This window comes from Mercurialis annua, linkage group LG2, assembly GCF_937616625.2.
Source record: "Mercurialis annua linkage group LG2, ddMerAnnu1.2, whole genome shotgun sequence".
NCBI classification, from domain to species: Eukaryota; Viridiplantae; Streptophyta; class Magnoliopsida; order Malpighiales; family Euphorbiaceae; genus Mercurialis; species Mercurialis annua.
Genome location: NC_065571.1, coordinates 2006437 through 2029645, shown reverse-complemented (window position 1 = coordinate 2029645; position 23209 = coordinate 2006437). Strand labels below are relative to the sequence as shown.

The following is a 23209-nucleotide window of genomic DNA, read 5'->3' as shown; positions in this document are numbered from 1 at the left end:
TTTTGCTATTGCATGTTGTTGGTCGGATCTTTTTAGAAACGAACTAATAACTTATACTTATTCTTGGCGTTTTCTACGGTTACTTTGTTTTTAGTCTACTTTATTAATTTCACCATTGGATGAAGATGATAGATAATATTCATCTGACGATGATGAATAGATCAAGTAAGATTTACTTTATAAAAAACAAAATAATGGTAGAAACACCCCTTATTCTTGGCCGGTTTTTGAAGAAATTCAGATTGTATTCTGTCACCCAGAGTAGTGAAGTTTCTTATATATTTACCACTTATTTTTTTTATCTAATACATACACTCATTCATTAAAAAAAATATTTTTGACTATATACCGCACCATATTAATTTTTTTTTGCTGGAAGTATCATATTAATTAGAAACCCCAAAATTTAAACTTTAGCATAATTAATTCAACCGACTACAATGTGGTTAAATCCAAAGACTCGTTCTTTAATTAGATATTTTGGTTGCGAACCATAAATATGAAGTATTTTCTAAAAACTTTCTGAAGTTCTTTTGTTATTCTATGTAATCCTATGTTCGGTTCCGAGCGATATATACCAACAAAAATTATTAATTAAAGCATTGAGTTTGATCCCACATATTAATCCAGGCAATTGAGTAGTCAGTATCAGTAAAAATCTGGTGCAACTATTGCACATGAACTTGGTCTGGTCTCATATATATCGTTCTAACTTTATTTGTTAGGTCAAGATCAAGCATCAACTTGTTTTGCTTCTTGGCCAGGGTTTTAACAGCCATCTCTGTACGGTCATGAGACCAAAGATCAAGGAATCATACTCAACAAATGAAAAAAAAATCAAACTTATTTTTTGAAGTTAAAAATAGGGAAAAGGGTATTGATACCCCTAAGATTTGTCTATATGATCAAGTGAGCCTCAAGAAAGATTCAAATATGCTCCCAACGTCTTAAAAAATAAAATTGGGGTCGGTGCTCTACTATCGCTTTATAGCATTTTACAGAAAACCCTCGTGTTAAAATTAAATTTAATTTAATAATAAAACTAAATAGAGATTAAAATTAATAATTAAATTAAAACGAATTAAAATTGGTCGCTAAAGTAAAAAAAATATAATAATTTGAATATTTTCAGTGTCTATTATCCAAATTTGGTGACATTGTAAGAGATAGGCAATGAAATTAATTTTGTTGATCAAGTTGGTCTCAATCCAAAACAAAATATGAGTGGTGGGTCAATTGATTTGAGTCAGTCATGAAGCACCATGGACGCAATAAATTGATGATAAAACAAGTGTCACCATTTTACTATTTATCTGTTATTATTATATAAAGCATTTTCCATCAAACCAAAAGCACACTCACTCTCTCCAATTGTACCTTTCAAAGATATAGACAAATCACTCCAAAGCAATATAATTAGAGGTGTGCAAAAACCGATCCAAAAAAAATAAACCGATAACTTTAGATCGGTCTAGTTTGATATTATAAATTATAGTATAAGTCCAGTTCTGTTCGATTTTGAATATAAAAATACTCAGTTAAGTTTCAATAAAAATCAAACTGAAATAATTGAATCAAGATGAAAAACCGATCCAACCGATTTAAAATGTTTCGTGTGGAAATAAATACTCAAATCTATTTATAATACAACTGAAGACATATCATATACCGTGTAGTGTCTTATCAACCCGACCCAACACATTAATAAATATGTTAAATATATTGTATTTGTGTTACTCATATTCTATCTATTTAAATAAATAAATTAACAATGTTGTGTTAGTATAATTTTAAATTCGACCAGTTTAAATATATCATATGTGTTGACACATATTTTTTTCCGTGTTATATTCGTGTTGATACGATAACTGAATGAATCGTATTCATATTAACTCTATATCAACAAAATAAGTCGATATGACACAAACATGATCCTTAAACCCGTTTCAACACCTCTAATATATATATATATATATATATATATATATATATATATATATATATATATATATATATATATATATATATATATATATATATTAGTAAGCATACACGACAAATCTGAAAGAGGAAATCATGATATGCAGTATAATTTTTTAATTAAAGTGTAGGAAACAAGGATGTGTTAAATCTCTGCAATGTTCCAATACATAGTGTTTCCACTGTGCCTGGCAAATCTTATCACTGCCATTGCTATCTCAACCCCTGTACTCATTAGGTAATTCATCTAAATAAATAATATTAAAATGAAAATATAACTAATATTATATTTAAAAATTACAAATGATCTTTTTCTAAATAGTATAATTATACTGGATTGCTATTCGCCGCCCCTTTTTACTTAGCACCGCACAGGCGAAGGACAATTTTACCCTTTTCACATTTTCAATAGATAACCAATTCATAAAAAAAAAACTAAATCCTCTCAACTCATTCAACTTTTCACAAATTCATATTTTACGAAAATGTCGGATTTGGAACGAGATAGAAATCGACAACCTCCGGTAAGTATTTTTTTTTATTAATTTCGGTTTTTTTTTTAAAAAAACAATTAAAAAAATAGAAAACGGGATTTCACGTCCCCTCCGGAGGAGGGGACGCCGGAAACCGGCGTCCCCTCTTCCGGAGGGGACGTGAAATCCCACGTTCCCTCCGAAAGAGGGAACGTGGATTTCCCACGTTCCCTCTTCCGGAGGGAACGTGCGGCGTCCCCTCCGGAAGGGGAGACGCCGAAAACGGCGTCCCCCTTTCCGGAGGGGACGCCATTCGTCCCCTCCGGAAGGGGGGACGCCGGAAACGGCGTCCCCCCTTCCGGAGGGGACAGGGGACGCTGGCGTCCCCTCCGGAAGGGAGGACGCCGTTTTCGGCGTCCCCCCTTCCGGAGGGGACGAACGGCGTCCCCTCCGAAAGAGGGGACGCCGGAAACGGCGTCCCCCCTTCCGGAGGAGACGTGGGCGTCCGGCGTCCCCTCTTCCGGAGGGGACGCCGGACGCCCGTTCCGTAATTTAATATAATTTATTTTTTTTAAAAAAAAAAAAAAAAATTTAAAATAAATAATTATTTGAAATAAATTAAATAATTTTACAAATTTATTTAATTTAATATATATTATTTCTATAATTTAAATTATTATAATTGCAGGGCAGAAAGCGTATGGGGAAGACGTTTTTGGCCCCAGAATTAGGGGGATCGGGAGCCCGTCACGTTACGACGCGTAAAGTTTCTGCCTCGGCTCGACGGAAGAAACAAGCGCATACTTCTCCCGATGAGGTCCGCATTTCTGTTGAGGATCTTAGAGAGTCTGATGATTTTGTGAGCTCAGAGGACGAGCCAGAGGACGAGCCAAGTGAAAAAATTTACATTTCTAAACGGAAAAAGGGTGCAGGTGGTCGGTTCGTTGGCGACTCGTCATCAGGTAAATATAATTAAATGATTATAATTAATTTAATAATATTGTTAAAAAATTAAATGTAATTTAATTATGTTTACTGTTACTTTCAGGGTCGAACAGACGACCTGAAGAGGTTGACGTGTGGACCGTTACTGGTCCAGTACCTGGTGGACCCGAGGATGACACTGTTATTCCTAGTTTTCTCGGGCATGTCGCTTCTCGGCTATGGGATGGGGCGGACAGAGGCGTGCTGAAGTGTCAGACTAGACATGGAGCTCTGAAGAAGCTGAGACAGTGGTATGAGACGGCCTCAGAGGAGGTTAAGGTGCTGATAGACGGGACTGAGATATCACATCTCCCGTTTATCATGTTTGATCATCTGGATATCCCGCTCCTTTCTGCATTTGTGGAGCGATGGCAGCCAGATACAAACTCTTTTCACATGCCATTCGGGGAGATGACCATCACATTACATGACGTGTGGCATATTCTTCGGATTCCAGTTGCTGGGGCTATGGTTTCAGGTGCGATATTCTGTTATATTTTTTACATTTAATGTTATTTAGAATAAGTTAATTGTTTTAGGTTATTTAATAAAATATTTAGACAAATTAGTTGTTTAATGTGGATTGTGTTTTGGTTTGCCAATTGTAATTTCTTTGCAGGACTTCCCTGAAAAATGGGTGATGCTCATTTTTAGGGGAAGTGCTGCCCAATTTTTTCTAGAAATTTACTGTACCTATTGCGTGATATTAATTTAAATTGCGAAATTATGTTTTCAGGTCAGCCGAACAAGGCTCAGCTGATGGCTTACTGCGTACAGATTTTAGGTATTTCACCAGAGGATCTTGTGAGTAAGACGAGCAAGCATTTTGCCCAGGGAGGTGTGCTGATTGAGTCGATCATCAGCTTATGTAGGCGTGACCGTACTGCAGAGGTGGAGGCAATAGCCTGGATCTGGTTGACGTTAGGTTGCACTCTATTCACTGACAAGAGTGGCCATCGGATTAGACCTGCAACCATATGGGAGGTGCGGGAAGGAGTCACAGATACGAGTACAGTTTCCTGGGGATCAGCTACACTAGCTTATCTCTATCGGCAGCTTGGAATCTCATCGAGAGGAGACTGCTCCGGTTTGACTGGCTGTCTGACACTGCTGCAGACATGGATTTATGAGTACTTTCCATGCTTCCGGCCCCAGCGAGAGCGGTTGTTGATCGAGTCTCATCTTCCTCGAGCTTCTAGCTGGAGTGCTATTGCGTCTGATTGCTCAGCCACCCGACTTCGGTCCTTGCGAGCTCGTTTGGACACGCTGACTGCTGAGGAGGTATGTAAATTTGTTAATCTATTAGTTAAATTTTATTTTATTACGATCGCTATATTTTAATTTTTGTTTTGTAATTTTTTAACAGATCACATGGCTCCCTTTTGGCGGCGAGCCTGCTGCCACCGTAGAGCACACTGCATATTATGGCTGGATAGCGTACCGGGACATTGTCGAGCCGTACATGCCGTCTAGGGTGCTGCGACAGCTGGGTTATGTGCAGACTGTACCTGTGCCAATTTGTCGGCCAATAGGGGCTGTTAGGTCCTGGAAGTCAATCAAGTACTCTGTGGACATGAGTGTGACGATTGCGGTTGACATGTGGAACGCTTTTCCGGTCATGTACAAGCTGCCGTTAATGGGATTTGAGGAAGCCCACGTTATTGCTGGAGGATGCCATCCAGCTTACCTGGACTGGTTCGAGCGCCATTCGCACCCCCGTGTCCTTCCTGGCAGAGATGTTCCACGACGACATCCTCCCCGCAGCAACAACGATTATGTAAGTTTTCATTTTATAATTTAGTGAATATTACATATATTTAACATATTGAATTTACTTGTCTATTTGTGGTATTACAGTGGATGACACTGGTGACCACGAGGTACGAGCATTTCATCCAAAAAGTCAGCACGATTACCGGCCAACATAGACAGCACTGCGACTTTGACGGCATTCCGGAGTTGGAGACTGAGACGGAGGAGGCCAGCACGGACTTGGAGAGAATCATTGCCGCTTGGCGCATTGCTGACTGAGTGTTGTTAGTATATGTTGTATGTTTATAATATTAGTACTTTTTTCTGATTATGGACTTGTTTTCTTTAGATGTTAGTTTCTAGAGAATTTTTTTATATTATGTACGTGTTTGTTTTTATGCAATTTCATGAACATTTTTAAATATTACGTACTGTGGAGTTCAAAAATATTACACGTATAATAATAAAACACACAATCAGCATAATTACCGAATAAACATTTTACAATCAACTCAATCTGCCATACCTATCAAACTATCCCATTGCTCTCTCCTATTAGCATATAAAGTATGCCAAGACTGAACAGTATGGTCCCTGTGCTGGAACCACAGGGTGGGAATTGGTGGGACAGGAAAATTATCCTGCAAATTCAACCTAACAAAATGTGCGCGTCCACTAATATACAATATCACTATCTCCTTCGATGGTCGTGAGTGAACCTCAGAGGAATGCAAAGGCAGAACAGTAAACGAAGAGAACCGCGTCTGTTGTAGCGTCCCGCCTTGTATGTAAATAACAGCTGCATTGAAGATAGTGGCAATAGGGAACAAGTCATCCAATACCTGCATCCATTTAATAAGTCAGAATATAAATATCATTTCTTAAAAAAAATATAATAACTTTGTGATAAATTTATATAATTCAATTAAATACCTGCATCCAGTAGCTAGGGCCACACTCGCCGCCTTCCCAGCTAATACGTGTAATGGCCGCTTGCAACCCATCAATGAAAATACCTTCGTATCGATAAGGGTGGGCGGAGATTTCGTTTGCAATGTTCATTCTAGTCATTCCCCACATCTTCTCGTCACCATATATGTGGTCTGCCACCACGCGAAATCCACAGTTGCCGTCTCCACGCACGTCCACAAGCTCGTCAACGAATGGTAAAAGGAATCCTGGAATAACCTCCGCATTTTGCAAACCAGCTGCGGGAAATAAAAAAAATATTATTATAAATAACAAGGATACTACTACAGTAGACGTACATAACGAATATTAGTGGATGATAATTACCTGACGCGGATGTACGATTTTTCTGAGCTTTGGAAGATTTAGGACGACCAGGTACACGGTCCTTGTACTCATGACGACTCGGATCCCGCTTCGTTGATTTGCTCCCCTTTGGTCGACCTCTGACATTTGTTTTAACTTCTGGTTCCATGTAGCCTAAGTCTTCGGGGTGAAGTCGCTCTCGAACAATACGAGAAATATCACGCAACACTGAAGGATCCTTAGTCATGACCTCGTCGGCGACCTCGTGAAAATACTGATGTTCCTCAGTCTGAAAACCAGCAAAATCGGGTTGCGCATATGTGTCCAACCCATCGCCGAGAATAACAAGTTTCGTCCAAAACGGGTGTATACTGTCAAGGCTGATCGGGTTACCTACAAATAACACATATTAGCTTTCAATAACAATATTAATATTTTTAATATTAGTATTCAATGAAAGTGGTGCGTGATACCTGAATCGACCACCGCTCGCAGCTCACATGCACAGGGGATCTGATGTGTTGATCTAACCACACAACCACAGCGATCGTAGACATCGGTACTCAATTCTCGCATACGCCTTAGTTCTTTCGATATTAAATCCAGACAGTAATGCGACACTCTGCATGAGAGCTTGTCAAATGGAAAACCGCGTCGATGTACGCCAATAGTCCGTCTGGAGTCCTCAAGTGTTTTGCTGCAGTAATTTTAAAACATTTATGTTAATAACAATGTCCACATAGTTTGTATAAGTACTAATATTACTCGAGAAGAATGTTACCGGATATCTATCAGCTGCGACTGTATAACTTTGTCGACCTTCGTCCAGACTGTGTCCAGAGCACCGGTGCTAGAGTTGAGCCACTGCTTAAGCTGAGCATGTGCGCTCTCGACTCTACATGTGGTGGTGTTTCCAAAATGTAGGACTAAGTCCGTCCAGCAAGATACGAACTTCTCTCTGTGTCCCAGCCAAGTCCCCTCAATGTACTGTATCAACCCTGGAAAACCTTTAAACCGATCTCTGAAGTGCTCCACAGCTATGTTATATTGATCAAAACTTGGCGCTCTGATAATTTTCTTCCATGTACTATTCTTGAAAATTTCAGCAAACTCTTGGTTTTTCCCACTAATTCTGTACACTCTATCTTCTACGTCCTTATTTATGTGCCACGTACATAGTAGATGAGAAGAACGTGGGAAAACCTCTGACACTGGTCTCATAAGCCCCAATTCTCGATCAGTAAGAATAGCGCTCGGATGAATATGTTCCCCAATCAAGCACCTGCATTATTGCCCGATGATTTAATAAGTAATTTGAATTTGAATATCATTAAAATATCAAATAACATAATTATAATTAAATACCTCAGTCTCTCCAATACCCATCTGTAGCTCCCTTCAGTCTCATCCTTCATAATTGCATATGCAATTATGAAGTTCTTGTTGCAAGGAGTCATTCCAATAATCTCAAAAAAAGGCAGCTTGTACTTGTTCGTCTTGTACGTGGAGTCCATGCCGATGATCCAGTAGTACGTACGAAGTAGTCTCACTGAATCAGGATGAGCCATGAAAATATGGGTCAACACACCTGTATCCTCCTCAGCAAGAGTCCAATGTACATAATCATTTTGCTGAGCCATGTGATAAAATTGCCCAACCACATCTCTACCCTCAAAGCTAGACTTTCTCAAAGTCTCTCTATAGTTGTACACTTGCTTTATTCTAGGGTTGTCAGATGGTACTTTTTCTTTTAAAGCTGCCATGATAGAACACGGCTTCGCTTGTGCCGCAGTCATATCTCGCACAATTTCTTTCGCCTCGCCACTCAGCCCACTCATCTGACGGTATCCTTCAGGATACACAGCTAGAGCATGGTTGTGTGTACTCGAAATACCAGGATCTGTAAGTATAAACCATGCAGTCTTTCCTAATTTGACAATAATTTTAAATTTGCACTTACACGCTTTTGTCTTCGTATTTTTCCGTACGAAGGAATCAGAATCTGTGAATGAACCTCTGTAACGCTCGCCCCGAGCACATCGTAGAAGCTTCTTTTTCCCCTCGTTCTTATGTGACGAAATGACTAATTCAAATCCAATCTTTATAGCAGTACTCTTAGCCCAAGTAATTGCTTCAACATCACTATCAAACCCATGATCTAGCTTAAACCAATCGCTGTAATCAATTCCATCACCGCCATAATCTTCTAAATCAACCTGCAAAACATAAATACTTACGTTTAACAAATCGAAATAATATGTAATAAAAAGTCGTAATAATATGGAATAAAAAATTACTGTAATTATTAAAAGTTAATTTCAACGTTTTTTTTAGCATTAATTAATTTCCGGCCGCGACGTTTCGGTCGCGGCCGGAAAAGGGGACGCCGGCGTCCTCTCCAGAGGAGAGGACGCCGGCGTTGGGCGTCCCCTCTAGAGGAGGGGACGCCCAGCTCCACGTCCCCTCTAGAAGAGGGGACGTGGAGTTGGGCGTCCCCTCCTCTAGAGGGGACGCCAATTTTGGGCGTCCCCTCTTCTAGAGAGGACGCTCAAAATTGGCGTCCCCTCTAGAGGAGAGGACGTTGAATTTCACGTCCTCTCCTCTGGAGGGAACGTGAAATCCAATCGTCCCCTCCTCTGGAGGGAACGTGAAATCCAATCGTCCCCCTTGAAAAAATTTAAAAAAATATTTAAAAAATTTAATTATTACCCCAGAAAAGCCGGAAAAACTTGTTTCCGAATGTCGATACTCGTTTCCCGACGAATTATACTCGTTATCCGTCATTTTACTCGGCTTTTTACATATTTTTCCGAATGTGTTCGAATAAGTTGAGAGAATCTTGGTTTTTTTTTTTTGGAAATTTTTCTAAAAGGGCAGAAAATGTCTTTTGCCTGTGCGGTGGTAAGCAAAAGGGGGCGGCGAATAGCAATACCCTAATTATATAAATAAACTAGGAATCATACAATTAGATGAAGGGATCTATGATCTTATGCTAAAACATACCAGCCTATGTACTAACTAAGTAGTAAAAACTTAATTACATTTAAAATCCGGACATTTTCAGCTAATTGTATGTAATTTTTTTTTGGCCTTGAACGATATATTATTTATTTTTATGCTTTTTATACCAAAATATATACTATTCGCATAATACATAGTTTGACAACCGAAATCGTATCCATTATTCATTTAACCCCTTAATTTTCCGTTTAATCTATCTGACATCTCAACTTATATTGTTTTCTTATTTAACCTCTGGAAAAGAGAGTGAAAACAAATGCTCTGATGTGGCAAAAAAAAATACCGACTAAGCTGCCACCTATCTAGATATATTACCAAACTCAAAAAAAAAAGGGTCAAATGGGCTAAATTAAAAATATAGGAAAAATAAAAAAATTAAAAATAAATTCAAATTTATAAGTTTTTGAATTTATACTTTATACTTCATAGTGGTGGCTGCCAGAATTGTTTGCCGACGGCGGTGGATTTGTGGTATGGATGGATAAAAAAATTACAATAAAATCTCTAAATTTGTAAAAAAAAATATTTTTTAAAAATCTTCAAATACTAATTTAAAAAATTAAAAAACATTAAAAATTATTTTAAATTATTTACCAATTTTTTTTTACAAAGAGTATGTCTCAAATTCTGGTTGAGAGTGGGCGAGAATGAAGAAAGGACTGATTTAATACACTTTGACATATAAAATTGTAATTTAATCTAAAAAATTAAAATAATTTTTTTAATATTTTGTGCGAAGTTCTTTTTGCTCCAATACAATATATAGTAACAATCCCTCAAAATCAGAAAATCATGCAAATTTGCATATATCTATTCAAAAGATAAGGACAATTCTACTTACTATAAATTCTCATTCTTATAGTGAATTCTATAATTCAGAAAATAATAAAATAATTCATTAAATTTCCAGTGAAAAAAGATTTCCTTAATTAATTAACTTTCTCGTCTTTTATTCATTTATTTTATTCTTTTGTTGAATAGACCCCAGTTAGTTCTTGGTGTTAGGTGGTGATCGTGCCTCTATAATATTTGTATCCATAAACTTTTTGCCATTTAATTATCTCCCTTAAACTAAACTTTTCTTTTCTCAAATAATTACTCTATCAAACGTCAACATGTTTTCTAGAGTATTTAGCTTATTAAACAATTTTGTATATATATTTTGTTAGTCAGAGATTGACTTCTTAATTGATGTTGATTAAGATAATAATCTAAATAAACCTACTACTTCTTTGACTTATAAAGTCTTGTATTAGAACATCTAAACTTTTTTAACGTTTTATAATTTTAACTAAAGCTTTAAAGGTTTATACCAATAAATTATAGCTAAAATGCCAAAAAGTATAGACGCTAAATAACATTATGCAAAAATTATCAACATTTTGACAGAGTAACAAAGCTTTATTGAGATTTGTAGATTAAAAAACTTGAAAAATTAACAATGCATTCTACCTATTAATGCTAAAAACTAACACTTAACGCTCACTAAACATTCAGTTATAATTCAGCTGGATTACAACTGTGATATGAGTTGTTATACAGCTGGATTGTCAAGTCAGCATATCAATTTATCTTAGAGCCGGAGAGCAGCCTTGATGAAGTCAGCAGCTGATTACATATGGTTTGTTAAAAATTGTGAGTTCAATTTCACCCACAAAGATTCTCTTTCCCAAATTATATATAAAAAAAGCTTTAAAAGCTTACAATTTTAATTTATTTTCAAACGTTCACAACAGTTTTAATCAACTCTCAAATCAACTTTAATAACGTGTGACCTCCACGTTGTCAAAGAATCAAAAAATGACATGGCAAGATTTAATGGACCGAAAAATTCAAACATTTTCAACCTCTTCCGTTTCTAACCAAAATTTTAAAATATTTACAATTTAGCCAAATTTATGATTCATAGATTTCCACGTCGGCATCTTTTTTATTGCATAGATGTCACGTGAAATTAAACACATTTTAATAATTGGGGCGAATCGGCTATCCATGAAAACAATTGGAACTCAATTTGTTAAAACTACAAAAAGTCAAAAATAAATAAATTTTCTAGTCCATTAGTCGACTTATTTAAGCGCAAAGATCGGTCAAGCAAAGGATCCACCATTCTAATATTGAAAAAAAATATGACTAGTTCTAGGAACCCACTTCTTCTGATCTGCATTAGTCTTACAATTTTAACTACTATAGCAAAAACAAACCCTAATCAAGAAAATACAACTTTTCTTCATATATTCAATGATTTGCCAAGAATCTCATCAAAAGTTATGAAGATTAGCTGCTCCTCCAAAACTAAAGATCCGAAGTTGCAACAACTTGGTTATGGTAAGTACTACGATTTTAGAGTAAGACATGATAAAAAAATAATCTATAAATGCTATTGTTTTTGGAACAATAAATTTCAAATTTGGAATGCTTATCAGCCGGACAGAGATGAGAATCATCATGAAGTGTTTTGGATGGTGAAAGAAGATGGATTTTATCATAGCTTGGATAATTCCACTTGGGTTCAAAGAGCTACTTGGCAAACTGAGTGATTTTTGTTTTTGTGTTGAAAGGCGCTTGCAAATAATAACATGTGTTTTTTTTATTACAATAGAGAGAAATAAGGGTGTAATCTATTTAGGTCGAGTCGAAACAGTGTCGAGTTCAAGCTAGACTCGATTTTAAAGTTTGAAGTTTAAAACCCGACTCCATTAAGATAATGTTAACATTGTTAGCCTCGCCCAACATTTTAATCTATTGAGTGAATTGGTTGTTTGACATAATTTAAATTCTCTACGATTAAAAGGTCTATAGCTCGATCTTTGGCAACGTTAATCCATTTAGTTAATTAAAATAATTAAATATAAGTGAGGTATGTTCGTTTGTTCATGCTTCAAATCTGATGAGCATTTTGCATGGAGTGTACATGTTAAGATAATACTATTATTAGAGCATTGCCCTTTCCCCACAATTTTAGCTTTGGAAGGACTGGTTGTATGAAAGACTCGAACTAGATCGAGTTTTATTTAAAGAATTTGAGCTCGAATTTGGTAAAATAATTTAAAATTAAATTAGATTCGGTTCGATTCAATAACATGTATAATTATTTTAAAATTTAATTCAAAATAAGAATAATATATAAAAATTATAAAAATAAAAATAAAATTAATCAAACCTCGATTGGATATGTGCGTTGTTTGATTGATTATTTCATATTCATTCTTGAATTGGCAGTTTATTCGAGTAGCTTAAATTCTAGCTCCATTTGATTTACATAGAATTGACTTTAAATATCTTAATGTCAATTCTAAATAATCTATGAATCGGCTTGAGTAGTTATCAAAAATGAAAAATGGCTCTCACATGTTAAAAATAAAAAAGTTCACTAATTTACTCTACTAATCAACGATCACCCGTAAATTAATTAATAGAGTTGCTAAGATTGTAACTCATAATATTACATTGATGTAAATTATCGTAATAACTAATATGGATTCTCAAATTCCTTTTTATCCTTTTTTTTTCATATGCATTCATGTTTTTATTCAAGATTTCCTAAAAAAAATTCTATTAAAACCCGCCTTAAAAAATTTTACCGTTTGGATTGATGGATTCTAAACGATGGATTTTAAACAATCCATGGATTTGGACAAAATCCATCGTTTGCCTAGAAAAAACATTAATAGAATCCATGGATTTATAAATTCCCTCATTTTCTACAATCCATCATTTTTGAGGGTTTTGATTTCCCACCTACTAGGTGGGATTTCAAATCCACCATTTTTTATAGATGATGGATTGTTATACTATTTATTATTTTCCATAAATAATATTATATTCAATCCAAACGATGGAATTTTAAAATCTATGGATTTAAATTCCATTGATTTAAAATCCATCGATTTTGCTAAAATCCATGGATTGTAAAAACCCTCAATCCAAACGGTTAGTTTTTTTTGTTGGAGTTTCAGGGGAAAACTCGGTTTATAAGGAAACAAATTATTTAAAAAGAATATTAATTACTTCTATATATTTGTACAAATTTGAATAAAATCAAATTGTTGGATAACAAAATCATAGCTAGCTGTTCATTACCATTTTTTTATTCTCACCAAATGTATTTCCATAAATATAATACAATGTCAGCTATAAAACTTCATATACTGCTCAAAACATACTATCAAAAATCACTCAAATTATAAAAATGATACTGAGTAATTTTAAACAATCAATTTTGGTTCTATGTCTCCTAGCGTCGGTGATCGTATCCGAAGCCAGACATCACGTTCATATCAGAAACGACATTGGTGCAAATATAGACCTAACCGTGCACTGCAAGTCCAAAAACGACGACCTAGGCTACCACTTACTTCATCCCCAAGAAATTTTTGAGTTTTCATTTAAACCTAATATTTGGGGAAGTACGTTGTTTTTTTGTAGTTTTGCATGGGCAGATCAGTTCAAATATTTTACTATTTTTAAAGGGGGCTTTTATACTAGTTTTTGCCAAGATTGTTTCTGGATGGTACATGTTGACGGGCTGTGCTTGCTCAAGGAGAATTCCGGTGCGCCTGGTGCATGTTTAAAGTGGGACAGTAACTAAATATGTTCATTTGGTTGTTATTTCCTGAATAATTTTAAATAAGGAGTATGTTCATTTGGAGTAATTTTCTAATTAATTTGCATTAGTTATAAATATATATAATGGTTGATCAAAATAATTGTGCCAATATCTGCAACTTAATCTGGACTAAAACTGACGTGTTATGTAGAAACTATATATAAAATGATTTGAAATTGTGCTAAATTTATAAAATCCACATAGATTATAATGAGCGAGTAGTTTTTAAACCGCGATGACTTTACACGCCATTGGCTATTATAGTCGCTACTTGCAATTTTCTCTTAGTGTAATCACTACTTGAAAATTGCCTTCGAGGGACGGATTGTTTCGTCGCTGAAAGGAAAAAAAAACCATCTCTAATCCTATTAGGCAACATAATTAAAGATGGAAACAATCCGTCCAATTTAACCTGAAATTATCAGTAATTACTAATTTAATTTTTAATTTTTTTCCACATTAATCCGTCATCCGTTAATGATTCTTTCTAATAGTAAAAATTAGTGACAGGTAATAATATGTCACGAAAATCTTGCCCTCACTGATTTCAAGTAGTGCAGATTAATCTAATTAAAATTGTACATCTTTTATCTGCACTATTATACTGAATGGTGCAGATTCATTAATTTTAACTCTTCAAGTTGAAGTGAACTTGATGGAATCCTAAATCTTTTGAGCAGTATTTTTGCATTGTGACCCTTTTAATCTATTTTTGCAAAATAGTTCACCGAGAAATGCTTTTTTCACCAAGTATGTATATAAAAATTCCTAATTTTGGCAAACTATTTTGCAAAAAAACGCCTTGTTTATCTTTTTGCAAAATTGTATTTTTTTTAAATACGCTTTGTATCATTATTAAATTTTTTGTATTATACTCTTTTTTTTTGTCAAAAATTGTTATACTTTTTAAGAAGCATATTTTTGTAATTATTTTTTAAAAGAAGTCTAATTTTGTCAAAAATTAAGTAGTTTTCTAAAATTTCAAAAAAAAGGATATATAATATAAATTCCCAATATATAAATATATAATAGGATAGTTATGATTATACAAATCTGACTAAAACAAAATTATTTGATAGCAAAATCTCAACTAGCTGTTCATTACCTTTTTTGATGCTCACCAAATTTGTTTCCATAAATATATTATAGTGCCAGATATATATAAAACTCCATATATTGCTCAAAAATTACCATCAAAATTCACTCAAATAAACAAAATCAATCAGAAAAAATGAACAGTTTTACAAGAAATAAAAAATCAGTCCTGGTTCCTTATCTACTACTGCTGTTGATTGTATCCGAAGCCAGACAACATATTCATATCAGAAACGACATTGGCGCAAATACAGATCTAATAGTGCACTGCAAGTCCAAGAACGACGACCTAGGGTTCCACTTACTTCACCCCCAAGAAACTTATGAGTTTTCATTTAAACCTAATATTTGGGGAACTACGTTGTTCTCTTGTAGCTTTGCATGGCCAAAAAATTTCAAGTATTTTACTATTTATGAAGACCGTATGTATAAGAGTATGTGCAGAGATTGTTTCTGGGTGGCACAAGCTGACGGACCTTGTTTGCTTAAGAGTGATAAGGGTGAGATAGCTTACTGTTATGAGTGGGACTGACGGTAACTAAAAATGTTCATTTGGTTTTCTTATTCTTGATAAAATGAACAAGGAATATGATTTATAAAGATGAATTATATTAAAAACAGTTAATAAATAAGTTTATAGTAATTGTTATTGTTGTCTTTATTCTGATTGTGTTGTATTTATTTTTGTTGAGGTGAGTGATTTAGCCGCATGAAGTATCAATTTTGAGTCATTTTTTGAAAAGCGGATTTGTATGGTTAAACGGAAAATCTGATTTTATCAGTTCAATACAGTTTAAACTAAATTTTTTAAAAATGTTACTTCTATTTGATCAAACAATTTACTTTTTCGCCAAGTGTGTATATATATATTAGGACAGTGATCATGATTGTACAAATTTGAATAAATTCAAATTGTTTGATAACAAAATCATGGCTATAGTTGTTCATTACCTTTTTCTTATTCTCACTAAATGTATTTCCATATATATATATTAATACAATGTCAGCTATAAAACTCCAAATTTTGCTCAAAACATACTATAAAAAATCACTCAAATTACAAACAAAATCATGAGTATTTTAAACAATCAATCTTAGTTCTATGTCTACTAGTGACAGTGACTGTATCCGAAGGCAGACAACATATTCATATCAGAAACGACATTGGTGCAAATATAGACCTAACAGTGCACTGCAAGTCCAAAAACGACGACCTAGGCTATCACTTACTTCATCCCCAAGAAATTTATGAGTTCTCATTTAAACCTAATATTTGGGGAACTACGTTGTTTTTTTGTAGTTTTGCATAGGCAGATCAGTTCAAATATTTTACTATTTATAACCCGGGCTTTTATACTACTTTCTGCAGAGATTGCTTCTGGATGGTACATGCTGACGGGCTGTGCTTGCTCAAGGATAATTATGGTGAGGTTGGTAAATGTTTAAAGTGGGGCACTAAGTAAATATGTTTAGTTGGTTGTTATTTCTTGATTAATTCTACATATGAAATAAAAGGCACATGCAACTTATGATGTGAATTACCAATGAGCAGTAACTCGAATGGTATAAGCGCTGAACAAATTTTGATATGTCGTGTGTTCAATTTTTCCCACAAATCCTTTCATCTTAAGAGTGATAAGGGTGAGGTGGCTTACTGTTATGAGTGGGACTGACGGTAACTAAAAATGTTCGTTTGGTTTTCTTATTCTTGATCAATTCTTCTCGGATGGCCTTAAAAGACGAGGTCGTCTTTTCAAGAGAGAAAAAGAAAAGGAATAAATTTATAAAATGGACAATGAATATGATTTATAAAGATGAATTATATTGAAAACTGTTGATAAAAAAGTTTATAGTAATTGTTATTGTTGTCTTTATTCTGATTGTGTTGTATTTATTTTTCTTGTGGTGAGTGATTTAGCCGCATGGTATCAATTTTGAGTTATTTTTTTTTTTTTTTGAGAATAATGAACATTTCATTAATAGAGAAATAAAAATACAACTTGATCAAATATTGAATATATCAATATATTCAAGAGGTACAATAATAGAATATCAGTAAAATAACAAAAAATTATATCTAATTTCTTCAATCGCATTGACGGAGCTCTTTGAATGTGCAACTCGGCGATCCGTCCGCTCCACTCGAAGGTTATTTTAAACCACAAATCGACTCTTTGGTCTTTGAATGAGTCCGATTGAGAGAATATTAGAAATAAGATTTCTACTGATAGCACTTCAGATCTATGTTCCGTAGATAATTCCATCAAGGAAATAGCAAAACCCATAAAGGGTAAGAGTCAGAACTCCACTAAGGAAGACAAAACATCCATAAAGAAAGAAAGAAAAAACCAACAGATCTCAGATCTGTGATTATTGACGTAAAATAAACTAAATACGAGATTTAAAGAGAAAACGAGAAGGTAGGGAGGTGATTTTGAACCAAACAATGGCCAAAATCACCTCCCTCTTGTTGCGGCTAGGGTTTCTCAAAAGAAAGAGAGAGTTTAGAGAGATGAGAGAGACTTTTCAGTTTTCCAATCTTATCTTTCACCGCTTTTCTAATTTTGAGTTATTATTAGAAAAGCGGATTTGTATGGTTAAACTGAAATCAGATTTTACCGATTCAATTTGGTTTAAACTGAATTTTTTAGGCCGAAAGTAAAAAAAAAACTCTTGAACTTTTCTAGAAAGTAAAAGACATTCCTTTAACTGGTACAAATCAACCCTCGAACTTTTAAAATTGGAGAAAAAAATCATTCCGTCCAAAATCTATGTTTACGATGACGTGACATATAGAGAAAAAGTTTAAAAACAACTTTAATGTTTAAATACTTACTAAATTTATATTTATGAATTTTTTAGTCATTTCACCCTCTTTTTCATTGAAATATCTATAATTAAATAAAATAATAAATTAAACCAATCAAAATTTAATTAAATCAATCAAAATCTAATTAAACACTTCGAAATACAATTAAAAAAAAATTATATTCTTTTAATTGGATTTTGATGTGTTTAAAATAGTTAAACCACTCGAAATCTAATTAAACACATCGAAACCCAATCTGAATTCAATTTTTTTTAAACCTCATCTGGAAGAGAAATCTCTAGTTGTCGGCCGAAGAAATCTCTAGTCCGTTCTTCAAGAACAAACTTGCCGAATATGTTCTCTGAGAACAGTTTCGACGGTTTGTTATTGAACAACGTTCTCATTTTGAAGAACAAATTGTTGGTCTGTCTCCGTAGATGTCTCTGGCGGCCAGCAGTGGAGCCAATAGGCGGAGAAGATGAAATTTGATATGTTTAATTAGATTCCGGTTGATTTAATTGGGTTTTAAAGTGTTTAATTAGATTTCGATTGGTTTAATTGAGTTTTGATTTGTTTTATTAAATATTTCAATTTTATATATTATTAATTATTAATATTTAAATGAAGAAGAGACTGAAATGTGCTAAAAGAATATATAAGTATAAACTTGGTAAGTTTTTTAAACATTAAAAATGTCTTTGAATTTTTTCATTATGTTCCATGTGACTGGTTAACGAAAATTTTGGACGGAAGAATCTTTTTATTCAAAAAGAAAATTAACAGGTCGATTTGTACCTATAAAAAGTTAAACATCAGTCTTGTACTTTTTTGAAAACTACGAGAGTTTTTTGTACCTTCTGCCATTTTTTTATCTTTTTAGTTTCTATATCTAACTGGGCCGAACAACTGGCCGAATTCTTTTTATCCCGTTTCAATCGCCGGTCCGATTTTAAAAACAATGTAATTATCTAATGGATTTTAAGGATATATTGAGGATTGCACATAAAGTCTATACAAGGTTCCTCATTGATTCCTATAACCCAAAAATTAGTAAAAAAATCTAGTAGGAAATCTCAACAAATCCATAATCATAAAACCTTAATCCTTTTTAAGTCACAAATCACATTTTACCACCATACCATAATATTATATAAATAGTAAATACAAATAACATTTCCCTCATAAAATCCACAACAACTCAAAGCAAAAATTAAATGGAATCCTTCACCAAACAATCATTTCTTGCAATGTTTTATATGTTGCTAATGGCAACATCAAGTTTAGGGCAACTTAAGCACAAAACTTTGGTTCGTGTGACCAATGAAGTGGGTTCGGATCTTACCGTGCATTGCAAGTCAAAAGATGACGATTTAGGAATGAAAATACTTCATCCTAAAGGATCATATGAATTTAGTTTTTGGCCTAATTTTATGCTAAGTACACTCTTCTTTTGTAGAATGGGATGGGGTCAACAATCTCATTATATTGATATTTACATAGCTCATAGAGATAATGATAAATGTGGATATAATTGTTTTTGGGTTGTTAAACCTACTGGCCCTTGTATGTTGTATCCTAAGGACAAGCAAACTTGTTATCCTTGGAAATCTTAATTATTTTCTTTTATCATATACTTATTAATAAAACATTATCAATAAATTCCATCAACTTCTATTTTTTATTAAGTTGTTCTTTTACATATATGTTATCTTTTTAAATCTTCAACTGAAATGAAAAAATATACATGAAATCCAGATCAATTTCAGCATTCGATACTTTTGAGATATTAGTCATTAGTATCTAACTATCTTGTTTAAAAATAAATTTGCTCTAACTTTGATTTAAACTCGTGATTATATAAATTTGCGATTATTATAAAATAAAATAAACTACTTAACGGGTAATAACTGAAAAACTAATCAGACCAATTAACTTGGTAAGTTTGACTCACATGTATAGGGTAATTGATCTGAAAAACTAATCAGACCAATTAACTTGGTAAGTTTGACTCACATGTATAGGGTAATTGATCTTTTTTTAGACTGTGATGACCGAACTGTAATTCGTTCCAATTATTTGTTAAATTTTAATTTTTTTTTTGAGTTTGGTTACTAGACTTTAATTTTATCTCAGGAAAAATGCTTACATATTTGTCTAAAAACTTGTTATGTATGCATAATTTGACCTTAAAACTTTCCTATGAAATGAAATTCCATACCTCACAGGTTTTCAAAAAGATACAAACAAAAAACATTACCATGTGGCAAAATTCGGCCGGCACACGTTTACATTTCGCTGAATTGTTTTTTTTAAAATGACATTAAAGTTTACTAACCAACCATCCATTTTACGAGTTATGACAATTATCTCCAAGAAGCAAATAAAAATAATAAGAGTACTCTATTAAATAAAAATAATATATGTTTCATATCTTATATTAATTTATGATAAATTTTATTGAAATTTTTTTTATCAAATTTTTTATAAAAACAAAATTATTTTAATAATAATACATAAAAAAAGTGGATAGATAATTTTATAAACTTTTATGATTTTTCATTAAATTATTTGTCATGAAATGTGTTTGGATTTATTATTTAATTACTACGTGGATTGAAATTTATATAATAAACACATTTTCTTTAATAAAATAATAGGACAAAAAAGAAATCCAAATGGATTTTTCTTTATGGAATTCAGATTTTAAACAATTTGCAATTAAATAGAAAGTGCAATTAGTCCATTTAAAAAAAAAAGAAGTCTCATTTCTACAAATAAGAATATATGAAGTAAATTTGTAGAAAACTGTTTTTCTTTAACACTATAGTTATAAAATAAATCAACCAATCCTAACAATTAAAATCAACATATATATACAATTAAGTACTACTAAACAATGGTTACTTTAACCAGACAATATCTTGTAAAATTGTTGGTGCTATTAATGACAACATATGGTGGCGGTGTTCATCAAACTCATGTTCGCGTCACTAATGGTATGGAAGTCGCGACGAATCTAATTCTGCACTGCAAATCTAAAGATACTGATTTAAGGGGCAAAATTGGTCGGTTACAATTCATTTTATCAATTTAGTTTTTGGCCTAATTTTTGGGGGACTACGCTATTTTTTTGTAAAATGGCATGGCCAGGTCAAGTCCGGTGGTTCGATATTTATACCTTGGAATCGTTAATTTTAATTCTCCTTGTAATGGAATAAAATATGGTTAATATAATAAAGTTCTTTTTCTGTTATATGATTCATAAAATGGATCTCAATTATGAGATGCCATCTTTTAAACTTTTCACGTTCAGACTAATCTATTCAAATAGTGTAGGTTTCTTGCGGAAAGCAGACTCTGACTTCAAATTTAAACGGCTACTTACATGAATATGGTTGGAACCCGCAATTTCACTTAAGCAAGGAGAGAGATTTACTAACTCATCTGCGACTTGAGTTTAATATTATAAAATTTTAATCCTTTCTAAATTGTTTATTACCTAATTCATGTACTTATAGTAGCACGTCATAAAAATTTCTGTTATGAAATTGTAGGATTAAATCCTTTATAAGCGTTAGAAATCACAGGCTTATTAGGATAGTTTTAAGTTTTAACCGTAGAATCATATATATATTTGACAAAGGAGTTATATAGTTGTTGTTATATAAATTTATTTTGCTTAATTAATTAAATTGGCATCGTTATTGCCATTAGGTGGTAATTTACTGGCCTAATTGATAAAAAATTCCAAACATTTGAATGTTGCAATTTAAATGACCTTTTATTTTATATAGTATTGTCCTAATTTTATCATTTCTCTGTAATTCAAGCGAACTAGTTTTTTAATCAATTTAAATGTTTTACTTTCAATGTATTTATATATTAACATTGTAATAAGCAAAATTCATTTTTTATAATTTTAAAAGTTAATTTATAATCTAAATAAATATATCAAATATTAAATTTTTTTTATATATAATTGGGAGGGTAAACGCTTGTGAGTAGAATTGAACCCACGAGCTAGCAGTTTTCTGCCTAGCGCTTATACCATTTGAACTAAATAAAACGGTAAATTTTAATTTTAAATTCTTTAATTTTAGGTGGTTGTAGTAAAACAAACAAGTTTGAAGATCGGCCAAATAAAGTAAATTGATATTGTATTAAAGTAAAAGACTGGAAAGAAGGTTAGAATTGCAGCGAAATGATGAAATGGGGATATTATCAAAAACAATTAAAAGGTTTGGTTTAAGTCGCAACTTAAAAATCGAATAATTTTTTAACTATTATGCCTAATTTAATGGGTATTTAACTGGTTTTATCTTTTGAAAAACATCAAAATTAAGAATTTCAAACACAATTAAGATCATCTAATACACTTATTTTTAACGTATGAACCCAATTAAGTAACACCTTAACTCTAGGATAAACATGAACTAATTTGGAAACAATAGGCCATAGCATATATATCATCAAGACCTATATAAATAAACAAAGACATTTTCTCTTCACATCTACTACACAACCTAAACAATCAAACATGAATCATCATTTGCTTACAAAACTGTCGCTGCTAATAACATTGTTGATGTTCTTGGTGAGTTTTAGCGACGCATTTCGCCTCATTCGACATAAAAAAACAGTGAACATCACAAACGATTTAGATATCGGTGATTTCAAGGATTTAATATTGCATTGCAAATCAAAGAATGACGATCTGGGCGAACATGAACTGGTTTATAAAGATTCTTATTCGTTTACGTTCCGGCCGGATTATTGGAGAACAAGTCAGTTTTTTTGCTTCTTTAAATGGGAAGAAAATAATAAAAATCGAACGGAGTGGTTTGATATTTATATTGATGAGAGGGATAAGGAACGGGGTACTATTTGTTATTGGAATATTGAATCTCCAGGGCCTTGTATGCTTAATGAAGCTACTAGCAAGTTTGATATTTGTTTTCCTTGGAATCCCAAGTGAGATTTATACCTAGCTAATTATATGTGTTTTAGTTTGTGTTTTCACAATTTAAGTGAATAAAAAAGCTACTATATATGATAATTATTTATTACATTTGGCTTTATATTATTTTGTTTGATTATTGTCCTTTTTCTTTATATTCTTTAGTTAATATTGTTGATAGTTATCGATAAATTCGATTGAAGATGGATAGGACGCATAATCGATAATAATTCAATAAAGAAATTATTGCTATT

The 23209-nt window shown here is 33.0% G+C and overlaps 5 protein-coding genes across 6 annotated transcripts; 4 read left to right on the top strand and 1 right to left on the bottom strand.

Moving 5' to 3' along the window:
• Positions 1-2379: 2379 nt before the first annotated feature.
• Positions 2380-5616, top strand: LOC126666607 (protein MAINTENANCE OF MERISTEMS-like). 2 transcript variants are annotated; one of them, XM_050359426.2, is made up of 6 exons: positions 2380-2504; positions 3142-3415; positions 3502-3915; positions 4174-4718; positions 4804-5214; positions 5295-5616. In XM_050359426.2, the coding sequence occupies exons 1-6, from the start codon at positions 2466-2468 to the stop codon at positions 5466-5468; spliced, it is 1857 nt and encodes a 618-aa protein (XP_050215383.1). In that variant the 5' UTR covers positions 2380-2465; the 3' UTR covers positions 5469-5616. The 2 variants fall into 2 exon arrangements, with proteins under 2 accessions (XP_050215383.1, XP_050215384.1); XM_050359427.2 differs by having other exon boundaries at positions 2396-2504; positions 3147-3415.
• A 12-nt stretch (positions 5617-5628) lies between these two features.
• LOC126667372 (protein FAR1-RELATED SEQUENCE 5-like) lies at positions 5629-9376 on the bottom strand. Its single transcript, XM_050360327.2, has 7 exons — positions 9174-9376; positions 7830-8680; positions 7246-7746; positions 6938-7161; positions 6486-6857; positions 6123-6397; positions 5629-6031 (listed from the first exon to the last, which is right to left on the bottom strand). Exons 1-7 carry the CDS (start codon positions 9246-9248, stop codon positions 5702-5704), a joined length of 2628 nt encoding a protein of 875 aa, XP_050216284.1. The 5' UTR covers positions 9249-9376; the 3' UTR covers positions 5629-5701.
• A 4301-nt stretch (positions 9377-13677) lies between these two features.
• LOC126667369 (S-protein homolog 5-like) lies at positions 13678-14761 on the top strand. Its single transcript, XM_050360323.1, has 2 exons — positions 13678-14068; positions 14712-14761. The coding sequence occupies exons 1-2, from the start codon at positions 13678-13680 to the stop codon at positions 14759-14761; spliced, it is 441 nt and encodes a 146-aa protein (XP_050216280.1).
• Positions 14762-19212: 4451 nt separating this feature from the next.
• Positions 19213-19611, top strand: LOC126667365 (S-protein homolog 5-like). The gene has a single exon (XM_050360319.1). It carries the CDS (start codon positions 19213-19215, stop codon positions 19609-19611), a length of 399 nt encoding a protein of 132 aa, XP_050216276.1.
• Positions 19612-22535: 2924 nt separating this feature from the next.
• LOC126667360 (S-protein homolog 19-like) lies at positions 22536-22973 on the top strand. The gene has a single exon (XM_050360316.1). It carries the CDS (start codon positions 22536-22538, stop codon positions 22971-22973), a length of 438 nt encoding a protein of 145 aa, XP_050216273.1.
• Positions 22974-23209: the final 236 nt, after the last annotated feature.

What these genes read in the sequence shown, in the direction of transcription:
- LOC126666607 (XM_050359426.2), top strand. Translation starts at nt 2,466, where the DNA reads ATGTCGGATTTGGAACGAGATAGAAATCGACAACCTCCG. An exon ending in TGCTGGGGCTATGGTTTCAG is followed by an intron (nt 3,916 to 4,173) that starts GTGCGATATTCT and finishes TTATGTTTTCAG; the next exon opens with GTCAGCCGAACAAGGCTCAG. An exon ending in ACACGCTGACTGCTGAGGAG is followed by an intron (nt 4,719 to 4,803) that starts GTATGTAAATTT and finishes ATTTTTTAACAG; the next exon opens with ATCACATGGCTCCCTTTTGG.
- LOC126667360 (XM_050360316.1), top strand. Translation starts at nt 22,536, where the DNA reads ATGAATCATCATTTGCTTACAAAACTGTCGCTGCTAATAACATTGTTG.
- LOC126667365 (XM_050360319.1), top strand. Translation starts at nt 19,213, where the DNA reads ATGGAATCCTTCACCAAACAATCATTTCTTGCAATGTTTTATATGTTG.
- LOC126667369 (XM_050360323.1), top strand. Translation starts at nt 13,678, where the DNA reads ATGATACTGAGTAATTTTAAACAATCAATTTTGGTTCTATGTCTCCTA. An exon ending in TGCATGTTTAAAGTGGGACA is followed by an intron (nt 14,069 to 14,711) that starts GTAACTAAATAT and finishes TGAATGGTGCAG; the next exon opens with ATTCATTAATTTTAACTCTT.
- LOC126667372 (XM_050360327.2), bottom strand. Translation starts at nt 9,248, where the DNA reads ATGACGGATAACGAGTATAATTCGTCGGGAAACGAGTATCGACATTCG. An exon ending in TCGCAGCTGATAGATATCCG is followed by an intron (nt 7,162 to 7,245) that starts GTAACATTCTTC and finishes AAATTACTGCAG; the next exon opens with CAAAACACTTGAGGACTCCA. An exon ending in GCCCTAGCTACTGGATGCAG is followed by an intron (nt 6,032 to 6,122) that starts GTATTTAATTGA and finishes AAATGGATGCAG; the next exon opens with GTATTGGATGACTTGTTCCC.